At 23.3% G+C, this 25,082-nt stretch overlaps 1 protein-coding gene across 4 annotated transcripts in view; it reads left to right on the forward strand.

Annotated features, from left to right (window-relative positions):
• Positions 1–25,082, forward strand: part of LOC142237787 (uncharacterized) — a 234,103-nt gene that overhangs the window by 59,856 nt on the left and 149,165 nt on the right. For 2 of the 4 annotated variants that reach the window (XM_075309198.1, XM_075309197.1), the window contains exon 3: positions 3,089–3,344. Coding sequence is in view for 1 of the 4 variants with exons in the window: in XM_075309196.1 (XP_075165311.1) it covers positions 19,091–19,146 (56 nt within the window). In the remaining 3 variants the exon portion in view is untranslated. Of the gene's footprint in view, positions 1–3,088; positions 3,345–19,006; positions 19,147–25,082 lie in introns of those variants that run through there. The other 2 variants (XM_075309199.1, XM_075309196.1) reach the window with 2 other exon arrangements.

Here is a 25,082-nt window from a genome sequence, read left to right on the forward strand (position 1 = left end):
TCATAGAAAAAGTTGATTAATGAAGAAGTTTTTCATGGAAAAAGTTCATTAATAATGATTTTCGTAAACAAAAATGAATGAAGTTTTTCATAGAAAAAGTTCATTATAAAGATTTTCATAGAAAAAACTCATCAGTGAATTTTTTCATAGAAATAGTTTGGTAATACAGTCTTACATAAAATTTCTTAGTTCTTTATTGAACATTTTCATAGAAAAAATTTGTGAATGATGATTTTAATAGAAATAATTCAATTATTTGTTAGAAAAGTTTAACCCATGAAGTTTTTCATGGAAAAAGTTCATTAATGATGATTTTCGTAAAACAAAAATGAATGAAGTTTTTCATAGAAAAATTTCATTAATGAACCTTCCCATTTTTTTATAGAAAAAGTTCATTCATGAAATTTTTCATAGAAAAGGTTTTGAATGATGATTTTCATAGAAAAAAAAATGAACCTTCATCCTGAAAATGAACCTTCATACCTGAAGGTTAACTTCAGGGATGAAGGTTCATTTTCGTCGAAAAAAAATAATTAGTTAAGATCTTAATAGAAAAACGTTCATCAATGAAGTTTTTATAAAAAAGGTTCATTCGTGAAGTTTTTGATATATTTTAAATGAAGGCTTTCATAGAAAAAGTTGATAAATGAAGTTTTTTTATAAGTTTAAAAATTAAGATTTTCATAAAAAATATATAAATGAAGTTTATTTTATAATTTTTTTTATACGCCACCGTAGCCTAGTGGGGGTACTGACTATGTCATTCCATTTATAACGCATTGAAATATTGGTGTCAGACCCCTTATCGATCTAACTAGAAAAAATACATCAATGAAGATGTTCATAGAAAAACTTCGTTTATGAAGTTTTTTATAGAAAAAAAAATCGTTTATAAAGTTTTTCATAGAAAAATTTCATTTATGAAGTTTTTCATAGATCAAGTTCACTTATGAAGTTTTTCATAGAAAAAGTTCATTATTGAAATTTTTCATTGAAAATATTCATTTGTGAAGTTTTGCATACATAAAGTTCATTTATGACTTTTGCATAGATAAAGTTCATTTATGAAGTTTTTCATAGAAGAAGTTTATTAATGAAGTTTTTTATCGAAAAGTTCATTAATGAAGATTTTCCTGGAAAAGTTCATTAATGAAGTTTTTCATGGAAAAAGTTCATCAATGCACTTTTTCATAGAAAAAGTTCATTAATGAAGTTTTTCATGGAAAATATTCATTAATGAAGTGTTTCATAGGAAAAATGTGTGTACGAAGTTTTTCTTAGAAAATTTTAATTTATGAAGTTTTTCATGGAAAGGTTCGTTTATGAAGTTTTTCATAGAAAAAGTTTCTGAATGAAGTTTTTCGTGAAAAGAATTTATTAATAAAAAGGTTCGTTTACGATGTTTTTGATAGAAACAGTTCGTTTATAAAGTTTTTCATAGTAAAATTCATTTATGAAGTTTTTCATAGAAAATTTAATTTATGATATTTTTCATAGAACGAGTTCGTTTATGAAGTTTTTCAAAGAAAAAATTCGTTTATGAAATTTTTCATAGAAAAAAGTTAATTAATTAAATTTTTAATAGAAAAAATTCATTTATGCAGTTTTTCATAGAAAAAATCCATCAATGAAGTTTTTCATAGAAAAAATCCATCAATGAAGTTTTTAATGAAAAAGTTCTTTTATGAAATTTTTCATAGAAAAAGTTAACTAATTAAGTTTTTAATAGATAAAATTCATTTATGCAGTTTTTCATAGAAAAAAAATCAATCAAGTTTTTTTATGAAAAAGTTCTTTTATGAAGTTTTTCATAGAAAAAGTTCATTTATGAAGTTTTTGATAGAAAAAGTTCATTTATGAAGTTTTTCATAGAAAAAGTTCGTTTATGAAGTTTTCCATAGAAAAAAATCGTTTATGAAGTTTTTCATAGAAAAAGATCATTTATAAAGTTTTTCATAGAAAAAGTTCATTTATGAAGTTTTTCATAGAAAAAGTTCGTTTATGTAGTTTTCCATAGAAAAAATTCGTTTATGAAGTTTTCCATAGAAAAAATCGTTTATGAAGTTTTTCGTAGAAAGTTCATTAATGAAATTTTTCATAGAAAAAATTTAATTATGAAGTTTTTCATAGAAGAAGTTCATTAATGAAGTTCTTCACAGAAAAAGGTCATTAATGAAGTTTTTCATAAATTTTTTATAGAAAAAGTTCATTTATTATGTTTTTCATAGAAAAAGTTCGTTTATGAAGTTTTTCATAGAACAAGTTTTTCCTAAAAAATGATATTCTTCCTGTGACGTTATGGCAAGCGATACTCATAGGGTTAAAAATTTTCGTATCCGTTCGTCTTCGAATTTTACAAACAACAGATTTTCCCGCATTAAATTAGTTGCAGTTGTTTTTTTTTTAAGAGTTGATGATTATTGGTCATTGGCCTCAGTTTCTAGCTGATTAGTGCCATATTCGTAATACTCTGCCTACATTTCTATATATTTTTTCGAAACAAAGCTGTAATTGTTTTTATCTTTTATACATATACTATGTATGAATGTTGTACTAGGTCATTACTACTAGTAGAGAAGATTGATTAAATCTAGAGCAGCAAAAGCAGTCATTCCGATACCGATGAAAGAGTGAATGATTTTTGTTAGTCTCTAGGTTAGGGCTAGGTTAGGTTAGGTGGCAGCCCGATGCATCAGACTCACTTACACAGTCTCACAGTCTCTAAATTCTCTAAAAAAATCTTTTAGAGAAGTACAATGACGCCTTTGGATTTCTCTGATGCATTTAGAAAAATATCTGCATATGCCCTTAATGTCATACTGCATCTATATGGGCCAAAATGTCTATTGCTAGGGTATTAGTAAGGTTTTCGCTATTGTACTTGGAAAAAGAATACGGGTTCGGGGTGATAATCTGCATAATAACAGATTTTAACCAAAATTTCAATATTCAAGCGCTATGCAAACGATACGATAATGTTTGTATGCTTTCATCCTATATTTAATATATTTTTTTATTTATTTTTATTTTTGCCATTTCAATTTTAATCTAATCAAAGTTTTTCTTTATTCTTTTTTTCTCGTTACAGTTTTCAAAAACATGCCATTTTTCAGAATTTTGTTTAGTGCAAAATAGCTTTTGAAAGTATAAGCATTGTAAAAACCCAAATAGTTTAGTAATTTTTATTTTACTGAATTCTTTCGGTTCACTGTAATTTGAGGTGAACAAATTCAAGTTTTTTTGTTCATTAAAAAATTTTCGGATATCAACAACACGAACTTATGGTTCAATAAATTGGAACGAAAAAAAATTGCCGTGCAAAACCAACAGAAAATAGCTTTAAGGTAAGTTTGTTAACACCAACACCATCAACTTAAATCTAATTCCAGTGAAATTATTGAAGTAGTTAAAAACAATTTCAAATAATCCAAAAAACAAAATTGCATAAAAATCTATGCACAAATAATTGTGCAAAAAGAGAATACATATATTGTTCTGCAGAAAAACAGAAATTGATTACAAAAACAAAACAAAAACTATAACCCAATTTAGGTCATCCAAGCTATAAATCCCAAAGGAATGGGTAATGGAAACAATTTTACACAAGAATATGAGCAAAGTTTATTGAACTGTAAAACAAGGAAGAGTCTAAAAAAACCGAAAGAATTTTTACAAATGATAAACAGATGGTTAATATTAGCTAAAGCTATAAAAACATGCAGAAATTCCAATTTGAGTGGTAGGGATGGAGATAATAATATTTTCCTCTTGGTGGTACTTGTAGAATGTGAAGTTTTTTATGAAATTTTAATCTGGACAACATTTTCTATAGAAATAAAATTATGACAAAATTTTCTATAGAAATAAAATTTTGACAAAATTTTCTATTGAAATAAAAGTTTGACAAAATTTTCTATGAAAATAAAATTTTGCTAAAATTTTTTATAGATACAAAATTTCGACAAAATTTTGTATAGAAATAAAATTTTGACAAAATTTTTTATTGAAATAAAATTTTGACAAAAAATGACTATAGAAATAAAATTTTGACAACATTTTCTATAGAAATAAAATTTTGACAAAATTTTCTATGGAAAAAATTTTGACAAAGATGTTTATAGAAATAAAATTTTGACAAAAATTGTCTATAGAAATAAAAATTTGACAAAATTTTCTATAGAAATTAAATTTTGACAAAATTTTCTAATGAAAAAAAATTTTGAAAAAAATTTCGATAGAAATAAAATTTTGTTGACAAAATTTTCTATGGAAAAAAATTAACAAAATTTTCTATAGAAATAAAAGTTTGACAAAATTTTCTATAGAAATAAATTTTTGACAAGATTTTTTATAGAAATAAAATTTTGACAAAATTTTCTATAGAAATAAAATTTTGACAAAATTTTCTATAGAAATAAAATTTTGACAAAATTTTCTATAGAAATAAAATTTTGACAAAACTTTCTATAGAAATAAAATTTTGACAAGATTTTCTATAGAAATAGAATTTTGACAAAATTTTCTATAGAAATAAAATTTTGACAAAATTTTCTATAGAAATAAAATTTTGATAAAAATTTCTACAGAAATACAATTTTGACAAAATTTTCTATGGAAATAAAATTTTTACAATAGTTTCCATAGAAATAAAATTTTGACAAAATTTTCTATAGAAATAAAATTTTGGCAAAATATTTTATAGAAATAACATTTTGATAAAATTTTCTATAGAAATAAAATTTTGAAAAAATTTTCTGTAGAAATAAAACTTTATTGTTGTTTTTGATATCAGCTTAAAACCATGCATTGACTAAACTACAAGTGTAGCTTAATCAACAGAGGAAAAGTATGCTTGTCAAATTTATTTGGGCAAAGCCCTATAGACTGCAAGATGGTTGGATGTACAGCTGTTTCGGAATTACCACATTCCTCATCAGCATCCTCTACTTGCAGTAAAACTATGAACCAATTATCAGAATAAATTCGGGTAATTCACTCAACCCAAAGTGAACTACACTTGAACCTTCCGAGAAAAGGTTTGATAGTCGGCTACTGTCTAAACAAATTTGCAAGCATTTTGACAAAATTTCCTAAAGAAATGAAATCGTGACAAAATTTTCTAAAGAAATAAAATTGTGACAAAATTTTCTATAGAAATAAAATTTTGACAAAATTTTTATAGAAATAAAATTTTCCATACAAATAAACTTTTGACAAAATTTTTTATAGAAATAAAATTTTGACACAACTTTTTATAGAAATAAAATTTTGACAAAAAGTTTTATAGAAATAAAATTTTGACAAAATTTTTTATAGAAATAACATTTTACAAATGTTCTATAGAAATAAAATTTTGACAAAATTTTCTATAAAAAAAAATATCTATAGAAATAAAACTTTCACAAAAATTGTCTATAAAATTAAAAATTTGAAAACGTTTTCTATAGAAATAAAGTGTTGATAAATTCTTCTATAGAAATAAAATTTTGACAAAATTTTGTATAGAAATTAAATTTTGACAAAATTTTCTTTAGCAATAAAATTTTTACAAAATTTTCTAGAGAAATAACATTTTGCAAAAATTTTCTAGAGAAATAAAATGTTAACAAAATTTTCTATAGAAATAAAATGTTGACAAATCTTTCTATGGATATAAAATTTTGCTAAAATTTTCTGTAGAAATAAAATTTTGATAAAAATTGGCTATAGAAATACAAATTTGACAAAATTTTCTATAGAAATAAAATGTTGACAAAATTTTCTATGGAAAAGAAATTTAACAAAATTTTTATAGAAATAAAATTTTCCATACAAATAAAATTTTGACAAAATTTTGTATAGAAATGAAATTTTGACAAAATTTTGTATAGAAATAAAATAGAAAAAATCTATAGAGATAACATTTTACAAATTTGTTTACAGAAATTAAATTTTGACAACATTTTCTATAGAAATAAAATTTTGACAAAAATTGTCTATAAAAATAAAATTTTGACAAAATTTTCTGTGGAAATAAAATTTTTAAAACATTTTCTATAGAAATAAAGTGTTGATAAATACATTTTCTATAGAAATAAAGTGTTGATAAATTCTTCTATAGAACTAAAATTTTGACAAAATTTTCTATAGAAATTAAATTTTGATAAAATTTTCTATAGAAATAAAATTTTGACAAAATTTTCTATAGAAATAAAATGTTGACAAATCTTTCTATGGAAATAAAGTTTTTCTAAAATTTTCTGTAGAAATAAAATTTTGACAAATTTTTCTATAGAAATAACATTTTGACAAAATCTTCTATAGAAATAAAATGTTGACAAATCTTGCCAAAATTTTCTATATAAATAAAATTTTGACAACATTTTCTATGGAAATAAAATTTTGACAACATTTTCTATAGAAGTAAAATTTTGACAAAATATTCTATAGAAATAAAATTTTGACAAAATTTTCTATAGAAATAAAAATTTGAAAAAATTTTCTATAGAAATAAAGTGTTGATAAATTCTTTTATAGAAATACAATTTTGCCAAAATTTTCTATATAAGTAAAATTTTGACAAAACTTTGTATAGAAATAAAATTTTGACAAAATTTTCTATAGAAATAAAATTTTGACAAAATGAAATAATGAAAGAAAAAGCCTAATGTTGACCTTGTCTGAATTTTGAATGTTTTTTTGTTAAGGCTATCGTTATTTGGTTTTTTGGTTTTGTTTTCATGTAAATAAATTCCGCCCAGAAGCCTCATGTTTAAATATGACCTTCAATTATTTTTGTTACATTATACAATTTTATTTTCTATAAAATTTTGTTTACAATCAAATTAAAGTACATAAATTTGAATAAAATTTATTCACTCATGGCATTTCCCAATGAGCGCCATCACATGTAGCATCGCTTGCTACAAAAAGGGAGCTGTTGACTGATTTTACTTAGTGGGTAAATGTAAATGTTTCAACAGCAAAAACAAAAAAAAACTATTGCTGGGGCATTACTTGATTGCACCAGAAACATCAGCAGCACAATCAGGCAACCACAATTATTATTTTGTAAGTAAACTAATTTGAAATTCAAATTTACATGTTTGATATTTGTTTACAAAAAACAAAAACATATAGGAGATATTTTTACCCTGAAAATTTATTGCGTGTTGCATTGGTATATCAAATGGTGGAAAATTATTGGTGGATATTTGGTTCAATGTCAGAAAGGATGACCTTAACTAAGGAAACTCTTGTAATGGGCTTTTAAGATTTTAACATTTTTAAAATTTTTGAGACTAAAAAATCACAAAAATGTTTTATTGGATTGCCCCATATTCCATGAAATATAAAAAATATTTGAATTGTTTATATTTTATGATCTAAACAATAATTTTCTTAATAGGTTACTAATTAAAAATGTATGGATTTTATTAAATTCGAGAGCTAAGCTATGTAATTGAAATGATGTCATTTCCACAAATTCTTAGAAATGGCTGAATTTGCTCATATTCAAAATATATGCAATTAAAGAAAGGTCACGTAGAGGCAAATAAATAAATGAGAACTATCCGCATTCTTTAAATCTAAAATCTAATCGTACAGTGATTTGAAATAAACAAAAAAAATATATATAATAAAAAATAAATTTTTGAAGAAAATTCTCTATAGAAATAAAATTTTGAAAAAATTCTCTAAGATAAAAAATTTTGATAAAATTTTCTATAGAAATAACATTTTGACAAAATTTTCTATAGAAATAAAATTTTGACAAAATTTTCTATAGAAATCAAATTTTGACAAAAATATTTTATAGAAATCAAATTTTGACAAAATAAATAGAAATAAAGCGTCCTCGCTCCTTTTTAAGCGATTCTGTTGGGATGTCCATGGTCTGCCGAAATGTTTGTCTGTCCAGGGCTTCAATACTGTTGTTTTTTTTTTAATTTTCGCGATAATATTTGGCATTTATTTTGATGAATATGTGGTAATAATGGAGGGATTAGGAATATAGAACCTATAATCATACTGAAAAAATAAATCTGGAAAATATTTGCTAATTTAAAGATATTTTTATTATTAATATTTCATTTATTCATTGCTTTGTGTTAGAATTTTAATTTTATGATAATTTTCGTCTGTGATTTTTCCTAAAATTTATTTCAGTGATTTTTTAATTCATCTTAAAAATATATATTTCGTAAAAAAAATTTAAGTAATTAAATTGAAATGAATGGAGCCACCGTGGTGCAATGGTTAGCATGCCCGCATTGCATACACAAGGTCGTGGGTTCGATTCCTGCTTCGACCGAACAACAAAAAGTTTTTCAGCGGTGGATTATCCCACCTCAGTAATGCTGGTGAAATTTCTGAGGGTTTCAAATCTTCTCTAAGTGGTTTCACTGCAATGTGGAACGCCGTTCGGACGCGGCTATAAAAAGGAGGTCCCTTGTCATCTAATTTAAGGTCATTTCCTTATTAATTTACTTTTATTTAGAATTTTTATTTTATTATAATTCCCCTCAGTGGATATTCCTAAAATTTATTTCATTGAAGTTTTATTTAATTTTTTCTCTCTCCTTTGTACTCAGTACTCAACGCAACAATCATAATTTATACACCCCCACCTATGAAGATTCTACCAAAAATTATATACTTGTCCTTCATTTCACACAAAGCAAAGCATACTCCATATATATACACACACACTGATGTTCCTAACCCAAAACAAAATATATTAGTCCTTGTTGGCCGGCTTTCATAACAAATGTTGTTTTTTTTTTGGTATATTAACACTCGTTCCTAAACTCAAAAAAAAAAAAAAAAAAAAAAAAAAAAAAAACTTCCTCAATATTTACCATATTTGGCTAAAAGCTAAAATGAAATGTTCTTTTCTTTACAAAAGCAGCTGGTGAACAATTACTCTCTCAAAAACAACAACAGTTGACTAGGTCAGTGGTGGAAAATGGAGTTCAACCAGTGTTGCCAATTTGGTGCTTTTAGCACCAAATTTAGTGCTTTTTGACTTCTAAAAAGCACCAAATTGCCTTTTTGGTGCCTTTTCAAAAAAAGCACCAACTTGGTGCTTTGTGGCATTTTCATTTAGTGCTTTTGGTGCTTTTTTTATTTTGAACAGTATTAAGTTTAATTGATACAAAAATTTTGATTAGACTTTCAAGAGCCGAAAAAACTCAAATTTATTGCCAAATATAGAATTTGATTGTTATGAAGTTGGTATTGATTATTTTTTAATTAATATTGTTCTTTAGGGTATTCTGTAGGAAAGTCGAGCGATGAGTGTCGAATTTTTGAATTTGGTAAAGATGTCATTAAAAACGTTTGTATTAGATTCAGAAAAGCACGCACAACTGAAATAACAATAGACTCCTTCCATATATTACTATTTTGAAAGTTGAAAAACATCACTGATCAAAATGAATTGGACGAAAGCATTAAAACTGATCAAAGTGTATACTTGAATAGCGGTTCATAATGGTGAGTACTAAGTTCGAGTTTTGCCGCTAATGTGAAAACTATATCAGTAAACAAGGCATAAAATTATGCATATTTGCTGCAAATTTTATTAGAACTTGATGGGGAATAGGCAAAAGCAAATTTTCACAAAGTTTGTATTCCTTAAAATGAATTACTTAAGAAAAGTAATTATGAAAAATGGTAATTTTAGCAGCTAAACTCGATCTTAATACCCACGTTAACTTCTTAAAATTTAATTCACAAAAGTTGTATAATACATCTTTGGAAATTTTTTTTTTTAGTAGAGCGTTTAATTTTCGATTTTGTGGAGGAAGTTGGTATGTTAGAATTTATAATATATTTTTGGTGCTTTTTGGCCTTGGGGAGTTGGCAACACTGAGTTCAACACACAAACTCTATGCTGGGAGTTGAAATATCCTTAAGAGAGACGGTTATTTCGGATATGAAACAAATGTTGCTGCAACATTTCTCCCGAATGGTTAGCTCATCTTATGCTCTTCTCTGAGAGAGCGCATGTCCTATCAGTAATTCTCAATTCTCCTTGACCTTGAAAGTGGTCCATTATGGCAATAATAAAACAAAAACACTAACAAACAATCATCATCATCATTGGACAGTGGCATTTTCAGTTTTCCTTGCTAGTTGTTGTTGTTGTTGCTGTTTTTTTAAGACAGATACAGCAAATCTGCAGGTTGGCTTTGGGATTGGTATAATCCCTCATCTACCTAACTTCAATGAGAGAAAGTGATAATTAATAAATGAGGAAAACATTGCAAACTCTCACCTATGAAATACCCTTGAATTTATGGCTGAGCGAAGATGAAAGAGCAGGGGGAGACATTTAATGAAACTTCATGGTTGGCTTTTTTTGTGATATTCATGGGCATACAATGAAGTTTCGAGGTCTTTCTATTAAACTATAAGTGGTAAAAGTCCTCACAATATCATATTGAGGGATTTTGTGATTAAAGATAAGGATTTGATTGGAAATACAGTAGAAATTATATTTTTTAGTGAAATTTTCCACAATAAAAATGTAATATTAATAAATTCCCATGGTTATATATTAAAAATAAAATTCAAACTATACAAACTCTTTAACAAACTTTTAATTGCATTTGTTTTTTGTAAGCTCTAACAGTTTTGCCATTATTATTACTACATGAAAAACTTTTTCTGTTCACAATTGAATTGAAAGCAAAATATTATTTCGACATCAAAAACCCAAATATAATTTGGAAATGCTTGCTTTTGTAAGTATTTTTGGTTTCTATGCAACTCTTAATTTATGTTTATTTAATTAAATCTAACAAACTTTTCTAATTACAAAGCAACACAAAAGTATTTTTTATTTCATATTTTTCACTTGAAGAGTCCATACAAAAAGTGGTTTACGAAAAGCTTTTTATTTTTGAGCATTTTATTTCATATGAACACCATTTAATTTTTTTATTCGTTTGTATAGGGGAATAAATAGGGGAGATGTGTAGTGTGGTAATTTTTTTTACCTACGACCTTTGGATGGATTATCATGTTATGCTCTGTTTATGGATGAGGAAAATTTGGAATGACTGCATGAAAACAAGTGCAGAAGGTCATTGTATAAATTAGCATTTCAGCGAGTGGTTTTAGTTTAACCACAAATAAAATTACAACCAATCCTAAAAGTGCCCATTTGAAAAGGAGAAAAAAACCTAGATTATAAATTTATTTCATCATCTATTTAGGTTCTCTCACCCATATAATTTATCCATGAATTTTTAAAATTTTTTCCTATGTGTGTTGATTTTTACAAATATAGAGCCTTGAAATCAATGTAAATGCCACAGGGATCAAATATACACATTGAAACCTTGAGAGGATGGGCTTAGTGATTTCATCAAAGTCATAAAAAAAAATAGATTTTTTGTATGCGACATTTATTTCCTAATTAAATGTCAAGGTATATTTTAATATTGTCCATAGACTTAAAGGAAAATTTTCTATAGAAATAAAATTTTGACAAATTTTTCTATTGAAATGAAATTTTGACAAAATTTTCTATAGACATAAAATGTTGACAAAATTTTCTATAGAAATAAAATGTTTACAAAATTTTCTATAGAAATAACATTTTTGACCAAATTTTCTATAGAAATAAAATTTTGACAATTTTTTTGGAAATAAAATTTTGACAAAATTTGTTATAGAAATTAAAATCTTGACAAAATTTGTTATAGAAATTAAAATGTTGACAAAATTTTCTATAGAAATAAAATTTGGACAAAAATTTCTAAAGAAATAAAATTTCCTATAGATATATAATTTTGACAAAATTGCCTATAGAAAGAAATTTTTGAGAAAATTTTCTATAGAAAAAAAAAACTATGACAAAATTTTCAATAGAAATAAAATTTTTACAACATTTTCCATAGAAATAAATTATGGACAAAATTTTCTATAAAAAAATTGACCAAATTTTCTATAGAAACAAAATTTTGACAAATTTTCCATAGAAATAAAATGTTGACAAAATTTTCTATAGAAATAAAATTTTCCATAGAAATAAAATGTTGACAAAATTTTCTATAGAAATAAAATTTTCCATAGAAATAAAATGTTGACAAAATTTTCTATAGAAATAAAATGTTGACAAAATTTCCTATAGAAATAAAATTTTGACAAAATTTTCTAAAGAAATAAAAATTTGACAAAATTGTCTATAGAAATAAAATGTTGACAAAATTTTCTATAGAAATAAAATGTTGACAAAACTTTCTATAGAAACAATATTTTAACAATTTTTTTTGGAAATAAAATTTTGACAAAATTTGTTACAGAAATTAAAATTTTGAAGTAATTTGTTATAGAAATTAAATCTTTGACAAAATTTTCTATAGAAATAAAATTTTGACAAAATTTTCCATAGAAATAAATTATGAACAAAATTTTCTATAGAAAGAAAATTTTGACAACATTTTCTATAAAAACAAAAACTTTGACAAAATTTTCTATAGGAATAAAATTTTGACAAAATTTTCTATAGACACAAAAACTTTGACAAAATTTTCTATAGAAACAAAAACTTTGACAAAATTTTTGATAGAAATAAAATATTGACAAAATTTTCTATAGAAATAAAATTTCGACAAAATTTCCTATAGAAATAAAATGTTGACAAAACTTTCTATAGAAACAATATTTTAACAATTTTTTTTGGAAATAAAATTTTGACAAAATTTGTTACAGAAATTAAAATTTTGAAGTAATTTGTTATAGAAATTAAATCTTTGACAAAATTTTCTATAGAAATAAAATTTTGACAAAATTTTCCATAGAAATAAATTATGAACAAAATTTTCTATAGAAAGAAAATTTTGACAACATTTTCTATAAAAACAAAAACTTTGACAAAATTTTCTATAGGAATAAAATTTTGACAAAATTTTCTATAGACACAAAAACTTTGACAAAATTTTCTATAGAAACAAAAACTTTGACAAAATTTTTGATAGAAATAAAATATTGACAAAATTTTCTATAGAAATAAAATTTCGACAAAATTTCCTATAGAAATAAAATTTTGACAAAAATTTCTAAAGAAATAAAATTTTGGCAAAATTGTCTATAGAAATAAAATGTTGACAAAATTTTCTATAGAAATAAAATGTTGACAAAACTTTCTATAGAAAGAATATTTAAAAAATTTTTTTTGGAAATAAAATTTTGACAAAATTTGTTATAGAAATTAAAAATTTGTCAAAATTTGTTATAGAAATTAAATCTTTGACAAAATTTTCTATAGAAATAAAATTTTGACAAAATTTTCTATAAAAACAAAAACTTTGACAAAATTTTCTATAGGAATAAAATTTTGCCAAAGTTTTCTATAGAAACAAAAACTTTGACAAAATTTTCTATAGAAACAAAAACTTTGACAAAATTTTCTATAGAAATAAAATATTGACAAAATTTTCTATAGAAATAAAATTTCGACAAAATTTTCTAAGAAATAAAATCTTGACAAAATTTTCTATAGGAATAAAATTTTGACAAAATTTTCTATAGACACAAAAACTTTGACAAAATTTTCTATAGACACAAAAACTTTGACAAAATTTTCGATAGAAATAAAATATTGACAAAATTTTCTATAGAAATAAAATTTCGACAAAATTTCCTATAGAAATAAAATTTTGACAAAATTTTCTAAAGAAATAAAATTTTGGCAAAATTGTCTATAGAAATAAAATGATGACAAAATTTTCTATAGAAATAAAATGTTGACAAAACTTTCTATAGAAAGAAAATTTTAACAATTTTTTTTGGAAATAAAATTTTGACAAAATTTGTTATAGAAATTAAAAATTTGTCAAAATTTGTTATAGAAATTAAATCTTTGACAAAATTTTCTATAGAAATAAAATTTTGACAAAATTTTCTATAAAAACAAAAACTTTGACAAAATTTTCTATAGGAATAAAATTTTGCCAAAGTTTTCTATAGAAACAAAAACTTTGACAAAATTTTCTATAGAAACAAAAACTTTGACAAAATTTTCTATAGAAATAAAATATTGACAAAATTTCCTATAGAAATAAAATTTTGACAAAATTTCCTATAGAAATAAAATTTTGACAAAATTTTCTAAAGAAATAAAATTTTGGCCAAATTGTCTATAGAAATAAAATGTTGACAAAATTTTCTATAGAAATAAAATGTTGACAAAACTTTCTATAGAAACAAAATTTTAACAATTTTTTTTGGAAATAAAATTTTGACAAAATTTGTTATAGAAATTAAAAATTTGTCAAAATTTGTTATAGCAATTAAATTTTTGACAAAATTTTCTATAGAAATAAAATTTTGACAAAATTTTCTATAAAAACAAAAACTTTGACAAAATTTTCTATAGGAATAAAATTTTGCCAAAGTTTTTTATAGAAACAAAAACTTTGACAAAATTTTCTATAGAAATAAAATATTGACAAAATTTTCTATAGAAATAAAATTTCGACAAAATTTCCTATAGAAATAAAATTTTGACAAAATTTGTTATAGAAATTTAAATTTTGACAAAATTTGTTATAGAAATTAAATCTTTGACAAAATTTTCTATAGAAATAAAATTTTGATAAATTTTCTATAGAAATGAAATTTGGACAAAAATTTCTAAAGAAATAAAAAAAATTAAATAAAATTTCCTATAGATATAAAATTTTGATAAAATTGTCTATAGAAATAAAATTTTGACAAAATTGTCTATAGAAATAAAATTTTGAGAAAATTTTCTGTAGAAATAAAATTTTGACAAAATTTTCCATAGAAAAAAATTATGGACAAAATTTTTTATAGAAAAAAAAAAACATTTTACCAAATTTTCTATAGAAATAAAATTTTGACAAAATTTTCCATAGATATAAAATATTGCCAAATTTTCTATAGAAATAAAATGTTTTAAAAATTTTCTATCGAAATAACATTTTGACAAAATTTTCTATATAAACAAAAATTATAATAAAATTTTCTATAGAAATAAAATGTTAACACAATTTTCTATAGAAAGAAAATTTTGACAAAAATTTGCTACAGAGACAACAATTTTGACAAAATTTTCTAAGAAATGAAATTTGCCAAAATTTCCTATAGAAATGAAATTTTGCCAAAATTTCCTATAGAAATAAATTTTTGACAAAATTTTTTACAGAAATAAAATTTTGATAAAATTTTCTATAGAAAGTTTGTCTGATTGTAGTTGGCTTTTTATGGACTTTTACTCTTTTTGTTTACTTATTTTGAATAAATTTTACTATTTGTTAGACTTTATTTTCTCTATATAAAATTAGTTTAAATATTCGTGGTTAACAACCATTATCACTTTATCCCACAATATTTCTTTATGTTGAATTTTAATAAAAAACACACGTGTGAGTTCTGGGTGTGTTGGTTGGTGACGGCGGGACTATTTTTGTGGGTTTGTCATATGTAATGATCCACAAATGAGCATTACAACGGCAATGATGAAGCCTAGTGTGATGATGATGATGATGCTGATGACGTTGTCTTCAACCCCCAGCTAAGAATCAGAACATTTTTATGGGCACTTGTATGTCCCTCTGTCATTTGGCCTCTTCTTCAGTTCTCTGACGAACTCCATGATTATTGCTTGGGTGTTTTTTTGTTTCGCCTGATAATGAGCATTTTCAAAAGGCTAGAGGCGGATGATGAGGAGGGAGGAGAAGGGCTATTCAAAACTTAAACAGCCACCAGCTAACATTTTTGCTTCCGCACATGTTTGACAAATATGTCATTCATTCGTACCGAGTAAAGTGAATCATTTACAGATTTAGTTCAATGCAGGATTTCCAACGAATATAAACGTGCCACGTAGAGAAGAGGCGGTAAAAATTGTGATCAATGACATGACATACGACATACGAAATGTTATTCAATTCCTTCTAAAAGTTTCAAAGTTCAAAAAATGATCAAAAGGAAATTGTTTCCTAACAAAAAAAAATGTGAAATAATAGTCGTTTAATAGCATAAATAGTTTGGAAATAAGCATTTTCATTGCCAAAGTGTTGTGACAAATTTTTTGATTTGTTGACAAAGGAGAAATCAAATTCAATGACTCTTATGACAAAAAAAAAAGAGTTTATTTATGGTCTTGCCGTAAACAACAAAAAAAATTATAAATGTGATATTTTACACTGTTGTACAAAATTTTTTGTGAAAAAGAAAAAAATTTAAAAAATTAAGGGAGTTAAATAAAAAAAAAAACGATAAAGAATTTAGATTCATATCGAGGAAAAAATTATATTCTCTACACGAAATATTAGTTTTTATTGCAAAACTTTTACTTCTCTAGAAAAATTTGTCAAAATTTTTTTCTCTAGAAAATTTTGTCAAAATTTTTTTCTATAAAAAATTTTGTCAAAATTTTATTTCTATAGAAAATTTTGTTAAAATTTTATTTCTATAGGAAAGTATTGTCAACATTTTATTTTTATAGAAAATTTTGTCAAAATTTTCTTTCTATAGAAAATTTTGTCAAAATTTTCTTTCTATAGAAAATTTTGTCAAAATTTTATTTCTATAGGAATGTTTTGTCAACATTTTATTTTTATAGAAAATTTTGTCAAAATTTTCTTTTTACAGAAAATTTTGTTAAAATTTTATTTTTATAGAAAATTTTGTCAAAATTTATTTTCTATAGAAAATTTTGTCAAAATGTTATTTCTATAGAAAATTTTGTCAAAATTTTAGTTCTGTAGAAAATGTTGTCAAAATTTTATTTCGATTTTATTTTTGTAGAAAATTTTGTCAAAATTTTATTTCGATTTTATTTTTATAGAAAATTTTGTTAAAATTTTATTTCTATAGAAAATTTTGTCAAAATTTTATTTCTATAGAAAATTTTGTCAAAATGTATTTTCCATAGAAAATTTTGTCAAAATTTTATTTGTATAGAAAATTTTGTCACAATTTTATTCCTATAGAAAATTTTGTCAAAATTTTATTTCTATAGAAAATTTTGTCAAATTTTTTTTTCTCTAGAAAAATTTGTCAAAATTTTATTTCTATAGAAAATTTTTGTCAAAGTTTTATTTCTATAGAAATTTTTTGCCAAAATTCTACTTCAATAACCATTTTTTCAAAATTTTATTTCTATAGAAAATTTTTTCAAAATTTTATTTCTCTAGAAAAATTTGTCAAAATTTTTATATCTACAGAAAATTTTGTCAAATCTTAATTTCTATAGAAAATTTTGTTAAAATTTTATTTGTATAGAAAATTCTGTCAACATTTTTTTTTATAGGAAATTTTGTCAAAATTTTATTTCTATAGAAAAATTTGTCAAAAATTTATTTCTATAGAAAATTTTGCCAAAATTTTATTTCTATAGAAAATTCTGTCAAAATTTATTTTCTATAGAAAATTTTGTCAAAATTTTATTTCTATAGAAAATTTTGTCAAAATTTTAGTTCTGTAGAAAATTTTGTCAAAATTTTATTTCTATAGAAAAGTTGTGTCAACATTTTATTTTTATAGAAAATTTTGTCAAAATTTTATTTCTTCAGAAAATTTTGTCAAAAATTTATTTCTATAGAAAATGTTGTCAAAATCTTATTTCTATAGAAAATTCTGTCAAAATTTATTTTCTATAGAGAAATTTGTCAAAATTTTTTTTCTATAGAAAATTTTGTCAAAATTTTATTGTTATAGAACATTTTACCAAAATTTTATTTCTCTAGAAAAATTTGTCAAAATTTTATATCTATGGAAAGTTTCGTGAAAATTTTATATCTACAGAAAATTGTGTCAAATCTTTATATGTATAGAAAATTTTGTTAAAAATTTATTTTCTATAGAAAATTTTGTCAAAATTTTATTTCTATAGAAAATTTTGTCAAAATTTTATTATTAATTTATTACATTTATTGTAAAAGTTTTATTTCTATAAAAAGTTTGTCAAAATTTTATTTCTATAGAAAATTTCTTGTAAAAGTTTTATTTCTATAAAAATTTTGTCACAATTTTATTTCTATAGAACATTTTGTCAACATTTTATTTCTATAGAAAATTTTGTAAAATTTTTATTTCTATAGAAAATTTTTGTCAAAGTTTTATTTCTATAGAAATTTTTTGTCAAACTTCTATTTCAATAACCATTTTATCAAAATTTTATTTCTATAGAATATTTGGTAAAAAATTTTTTTATAGAATATATTATCAAAATTTTATTTCTATAGAAGATTTGGTTCAAATTTTATTCTATAGAAAAATTTGTCAACATTTTATTTCTGTAGAAAATTTTGTTTTACATAGAAAATTTTGTCAAAATGTTTGGTTCTATAAAAAATTCTGTCAACATTTTTTTTATAGAAAATTTTTTCAAAATTTCATTTCTATAAAAAAATTTGTCAACATTTTATTTCTATAGAATATTTTTGTAAAAGTTTTATTTCTATAGAATTTTTTTGTCAAATTTTTATGTCTATAAAAATTTTTGTCAACATTTTATTAAAAATTTCTTTTTAATGAAATATTGTTTAGTTTAAATAAATTTTGAGTCCGTCTTATAGATTTTTGTTCACTTGTGTAATAACTGCCAAAAATTACCCATAATTGTAGTGGAAATTTGTCATTTCATTTAATGTTTTTATAATGGCCCATTTAAGCTATTGGAGGTCAAAAAGAAAAACACAGTCCATCAGTTTTATCACTTAACAATCCAATCAACATTATCGTCAAACTAAAATCACAATCAGCCAAGTAGACAATCGAAATTTGTATCCCTCAGGTCCCATACGAAAACCATAAGCTTAACTGTCAATTTTAATTTTTTTTGGTGATTAAAAGACCAACCAAAGGGATGATATTTTTAAAATAAAATGCCTATCATAAAGAAAAAAATTCTATTTATAAAAATTCAATCACAACAATGAGAATTGATTATATTTTCTTTACCATGGCTGCATCTTTGCAAGGGGATGCTTTGCGGAGGTGGTGTCATCTATGGGCATTCTATGAAACAAGTGCTAAAGAAGAGCCCCATTGATTTATCGATTTTTTTTTATGAGTGACTAAAAATAATTTTTCCACTCCAAGTGATTGACTAAGTGCGACAAAAATGTTGGAGATTTGGAATTTTATAAAAAATCGAGGAATTGGACCGAGCCATAAAAGGTAACCAAAAAAATTTATAAAATAATTTAAAACATAAAGATAATTAAGTTATAGGTAATATCAATATTAATATGAGTAAAATGTATATTAAAACTCATCCCATATAAAATACCCTAAGGGGTTTTTCTAAATTTCCTTTTATCTCTTTTGGCCATCACGTTTTTTTTTTGCTTAAAGGGCCATTTTTTTGGTCCATTAAATTATTTGCCTTTAATTGGAAGACATCAGCTTTAAAGCATGTACAGTTTAAAAAGATGTTTTTTTTCAGATTATTAATTGGTGGCCATTAGCGAATTTCGTTTAATGGCAGATGAAATTCAATGGATTTAGTTACATTTGGAGCTATCGTAGTAAAAACATGTATTTATAAATTCAAAGCCATTTCGAAATAAGACAAAAAATTTACTTTCACTTGAAACAATAATATTAGCGAATGGTTTTATAATACGGATGTAATGTTTGGGAGCTATAAAACGACATTATTGAGTAAGACTTATAACAATTAAATTGAAAATGTTTGTATCGATAGTTAATCGTTATGGGATTAAGTTTTTTGTACTTCAATTCGAAACAAAAGGCAACGAAATTAAAATAATTGTTTTGAATAAGTAGAAATATGCAAAAATTTAAAGTTTCATAGCTTTTAATTGTGAAATAATAAATTATTAAAAATTTGTAAAAATTTCATTTCTACAGAAAAATTTCTGAAAATTTCATTTCTATAGGAAATTTTCTGAAAATTTAATTTCGATGGGAAATTTTCTGAAAATTTAATTTCTATAGGAAATTTTCTGAAAATTTCATTTCTATAGGAAAATTTTTTAAAATTTCATCTCTATCACAAAATTTCTAATAAATTAAAACATTTTTAAATTTTCATTTCCATAGAAAATTTTCATAAAATTTTATTTCTACACAAAAATTTGTGAAAATTTAAGTTTTTAGGAACTTTTTTTGAAAATTTCATTTCACTCGGAAATATTTTGAAAATTTCAGTTCTATGGGAAATTTCTGAAAATTTCAAATCCATAAGAAATTTTCTGAAAATTTCATTTCTACAACAAATTTTCTGAAAATTTCATTTCTATAGAAAATTTTCTGAAAATTTAATTTCTATAGAAAAATTTCTGAAAATTTAATTTCTATGAGAAATTTTGTGAAAATTTGATTTCTATGGGAAATTTTCTGAACATTTAATTTCTATAGGAAATTTTCTGAAAATTTCATTTGTATAGGATATTTTCTGAAATTTTCTAAGAATTTCAGTTCTATAGACATTTTTCCTGAACATTTCATGGCTTTAGAAAATTTTCTGAAAATTTCATTTTTATAGAAATTTTTTAAAAATTTCATTCCTATTTGACATTTTCTGAAAATTTCATTTCTATAGGAACATTTTTTAAAATTTCATCTCTATCACAAAATTTCTAAAAAATTAAATCATTTTTAAAATTTAATTTCCATAGAAAATTTTCATAAAATTTTATTTCTACACAAAAATATCTGAAAATTTAAGTATTTAGGAACTTTTATCTGAAAATTTCATCTCTATAGAATTTTTTTTTTTAAATTTCATTCCTATTGTACATTTTTTTGAAAATTTCATTTTAAAGGAAAATTTTTTTAAAATTTCATCTCTATCACAAAATTTAGGAAATTTTCTGAACATTTCATTGGGAAATTTTAAGAAATTTTCTGAAAATTTCATTTCTATTGGAAATTTTCTCAAAAATGTTATTTCTATAGAAAATTTTCGGAAATAATTATTTCTATTAGAAATTTGTAAAAAATTTCGTTTCTAAAGGAAATTTTCGGAAAACTTCATTTCTATAAAAAAAAATTCTCAAAATTTTATTTCTATGTGAAACTTTCTGAAAACTTCATTTCTATAAGAAATTTTCTAAAAATTTCAAATCTATAAGAAATTTTCTGAAAAATTCAATTCAATAGAACATTTTCTAAAAATGTTTTTTTCTATACGAAATGTTCAGAAAATTTCATTTGTATAAGGAATTTTTACTCTTCCTGTGTTGGTTAAGCTGCTCTTGTAGTCTAGTCAACGTACGGGTTTAAGTTCAAAACAATAACCCATAATAACAAAACAAAACAAATTTTCGGAAATTTTAATTCCTTCGTAGGATTTTCTGAAGATTTCTCTTCTTTAGACATATTTTTTGAATTAAATTTCTTTAAGAAATTTTTTAGAAATTTCATTCATATTAGAATTATATTTCTTAGGTAGTTTTCAAAAAAATATTATTTCTTTGTGAAGCTTTCATAAAGAAATTTCATTTCTATAGGAAAATTTTTTAAAATTTCATCTCTATCACAAAATTTCTAAAAAATTAAATCATTTTTAAAATTTCATTTCCGTAGAAAATTTTCATAATATTGCATTTCTACAGAAAAAATTAAGTTTTTCGGAACTTTTTTGAAAATTTCATTTCTATCGGAAATTTTTTCAAAATTTCAGTCCTATGGGAAATTTCTAAAAATTTCAAATCTATAAGAAATTTTCTGAAAATTTCATTTCTACAAAATAATTTTCTGAAAATTTCATTTCTATAGAAAACTTTCTGAAAATTTAATTTCTATAAATTCTTAAATTTTCAGTTTAATAGCAAATTTTTTCATTTTTACTCTTCCTGTGATGGTTAAGCTGCTCTTGTAGTATGGGTTTAAGTTCAAAACAATAACCAATAATAACAAAACAAAACAAATGTTGGGAAATTTTAGTTCCTTCGAATGATTTTCTGAAAATTTCTTTTCTACATACTTTGAAAATTTCATTTCTTTAAAAATTTTTCTAAAAATTTCATTCCTACTAGAATTGTATTTCTTAGGTAGTTTTCACAAAAATATTACTTCTTTGTGAAGCTTTCATAAAAATTTTTTTAATTAATGCAGCCTTACTATTAAATTAAGACTAAATTTCCTAAAATCACATTTTTATTTTTTTTTTTTCGAAAATTTTCATTTCTATAGCAAATTTTGTAAATTTTTTTTATAGGAGCTTCTTTAAAAAATTTATTTCGACAGGGAATTTTCTGAAAATTGTCGCTTTTTCTAAGATAAACAAATATGTTTAAAATATATAGATATATTTAGTTAGGCTTATTAAATCCATTGAGGCTTTGACAAAGTTTCCCTGTGATTGCGATTTTTTTGCTAAATGCATTTACATTTCTGTGGGTACCCTTTGCTGCTATTACAAATGTTAGGTGAAAATGAAAAATAAAATGTTCAAATGAAGATACTATCATGCTTTCTATGTTGACAGATCTATAAAAAAAAAAAAAAAAAACAACAATGGGCTGTATAAAGAAATATTAGGCTGTTGGTTGAATTTAGTACCCGGAGCTGGTATCTAATGAGCGAGTGAATACTATTGCATTTAGCAATGATGACGGCTGTTTGTTATTTAGTTGGTGGATTACATACTTCAATAAAGTTATGATTTTAGACTGTCTCGTCGTTTTTCCTATTTTTTTAATATTTCATTTTTTTCTGATGGTAATTTTAACCAACCAAGCGACAATATAAAAATTATAAAAAAAAAACTTAAAGCAAATTTTCAGTAGACAAAAACCTCCATAAAACCATTCAGGCCAACATCAACGCCAACATTACCACCGCGCACCAACCACCACTAACAAAAACAATAGACCATTTGAAATTAACACCAAAGCGTGCGATTTTCTTGTAACCGAAGAGATTTGTTATGCTTTTGTTGTGCCTTTTTATGTGACGATAACAAAGACGTCGGACCATGATGATGATGATTGTGTTTGATGGGTTTGCGTTTAGCTTTTCTTTTTGAGTTAGGTAGTAGCTAAGTAATGTAGGAGAAACACACATAGGGAAATATAAATTCAAGACGAAAAGCGAAAATTATACTTTAATACTGGAAATTAAGTGTTCGAAAAGAATAACTAAAGAGTAACCAAGTGTGTGTGTGTGTGATAGGGAGGGAGAGTTTTTTGAGAGAGAGGGAACATAGCTTCAAACTTACCACAATGTAAAGAAAATACGTGTAAATATGAGAGCCCTTTACATATTACAGCAGTGAGAGAATTGAGATCACACAGGGGTCTCTCACACATGCACATGCATCATTTGGTCGCATTTGAATGCTTGTATTTACTTTGAGTTTTGAAAAGTGTTATTGATGTTACTGAAATTGTTAACTGTTTTAAAGCATACTTTTAGGCTTCAAATGAAAAGAAAAATGATTTTATATTTATATACAAATGTTTGGCTTTTGTATATTTCTGTTGTGATATACAAAATTCCTCTTTATTAAAATTTTTTATCTGATTTAATAAATTCCAATTAAATTAAATTTTGTTTTGTTATTATCATAATTGCTTGTTGTGCAAACCTTGAACTTTTGTGGCAATAAAGAACTTTCAATTGTACACGAACAACATCTATAGCACTCATCATTTAATTAATATTTTTTAAACGTATTTAATTTAAATTGTGGTTCCACCCGCTATGTGAATTGTCTCTGCACTTGCATTTTCATTTAATGCAATAAAAGTCAATTAAAACAATATTTTCGAACACAAACAAAATATTTATTGCGAATGTAGGGGAAAATAAAAGGGTGAAACGAATTGGTGGGAAATCTAAATAATATTGGTGGGGAATTTAGTATTGAAATGTCATTTTAAGAAATCACAAAAAAAATATCAAGCTTTTCTAGATTTTTGGTCAATGTGTCTAATAACCAAAACATTGAAAAAAATTTACAAAAAGAATTCTTTAGGTAAATTAAATTTTCCAAAGAAATTAAATTTTTAGAAAATTTTCTATAGAATTAGAATTTTTATTAAATTATCCAACGAAATTAAAGTTTTGTAAAATGTCCTTTATAAATAAAATTTTATGAAAATTCTATATAGAAATGATTTTTATTTTTAGAAAATTTTCTATAGAAGCGAAATGTTAAAACAAAATTTCTATAAAAATGAAATTTTTAAATATTTCCTATAGAAATGAATTTTTAAAAAAATGTCATAATATTTATATTTATATAGAAATCAAATTTTCGGAAATTTCTTGTAGAAATTAAATTTTTAGAAAATTTCGTATAGAAATGAAATTTTCGAAAATTTCCTGTAGAAATTAAATTTTTAGAAAATTTCGTAGAGAAATGGAAAATTTCACAAATTTCCTATAGAAATGAACATTTGAAAATTTCATAAAGAAATGAAATTTTTTACAAATTTCCTATTGAAATGAAAATTTCAGAAAATATCCTATAGAATTAAAACTTTCCGAACATTTTCTATAAAAAATTAAATGTACCAAAAATTTCCTATAATAATACAATTTTCAGAAAATATCCTTTGGATTTTTTTTTTAATTTTCCTATAGAAATGAAATTTTTAAAAAATATCTTATAGGAATAAAATTTTTAGAAAGTTTCCTATACGAATAAAATCCTATGGAAATAAAATTTTTAGAAAAATTCTTATAGAAACGAAATTTTCCGAAAGTTTCCTACAGAAATGCAATTTGCAGAAAATTTCCTATAGAAATAAAATTTTTAAAAAATTCCCCATAGTAATAAAATGTTCAGACAATTTTTTATGGAAAAGAAAGATTTAAAAATTGCTAATAGAAATGAAATCTTTATATCCTATAGAAATGAAATTTTCAGAAAGTTTCACGCTGAAATGAAATTTATTTCCTATATGAATAACATTTGAAAACTATTTCCTATGGAAATGCAGCTTGTAGAAAATATCCTATGGAAATGAAAATTTCCCAAAATATCCTATAGAAATGGAATTTGGCGAAAATTTCCTATAGTAATTAAATTTTCAGAAAATTTCCTATAGTAAAATTTTTTTCAGAAAATTTCCTATGGAAATGAAATTTTGAAAAAAAAACTTTCTTTAGAAATGAAATATTTCAAAAAATGTCAT

Source organism: Haematobia irritans, chromosome 5 (genome assembly GCF_050003625.1).
Source record: "Haematobia irritans isolate KBUSLIRL chromosome 5, ASM5000362v1, whole genome shotgun sequence".
Classification (NCBI taxonomy): Eukaryota; Metazoa; Arthropoda; class Insecta; order Diptera; family Muscidae; genus Haematobia; species Haematobia irritans.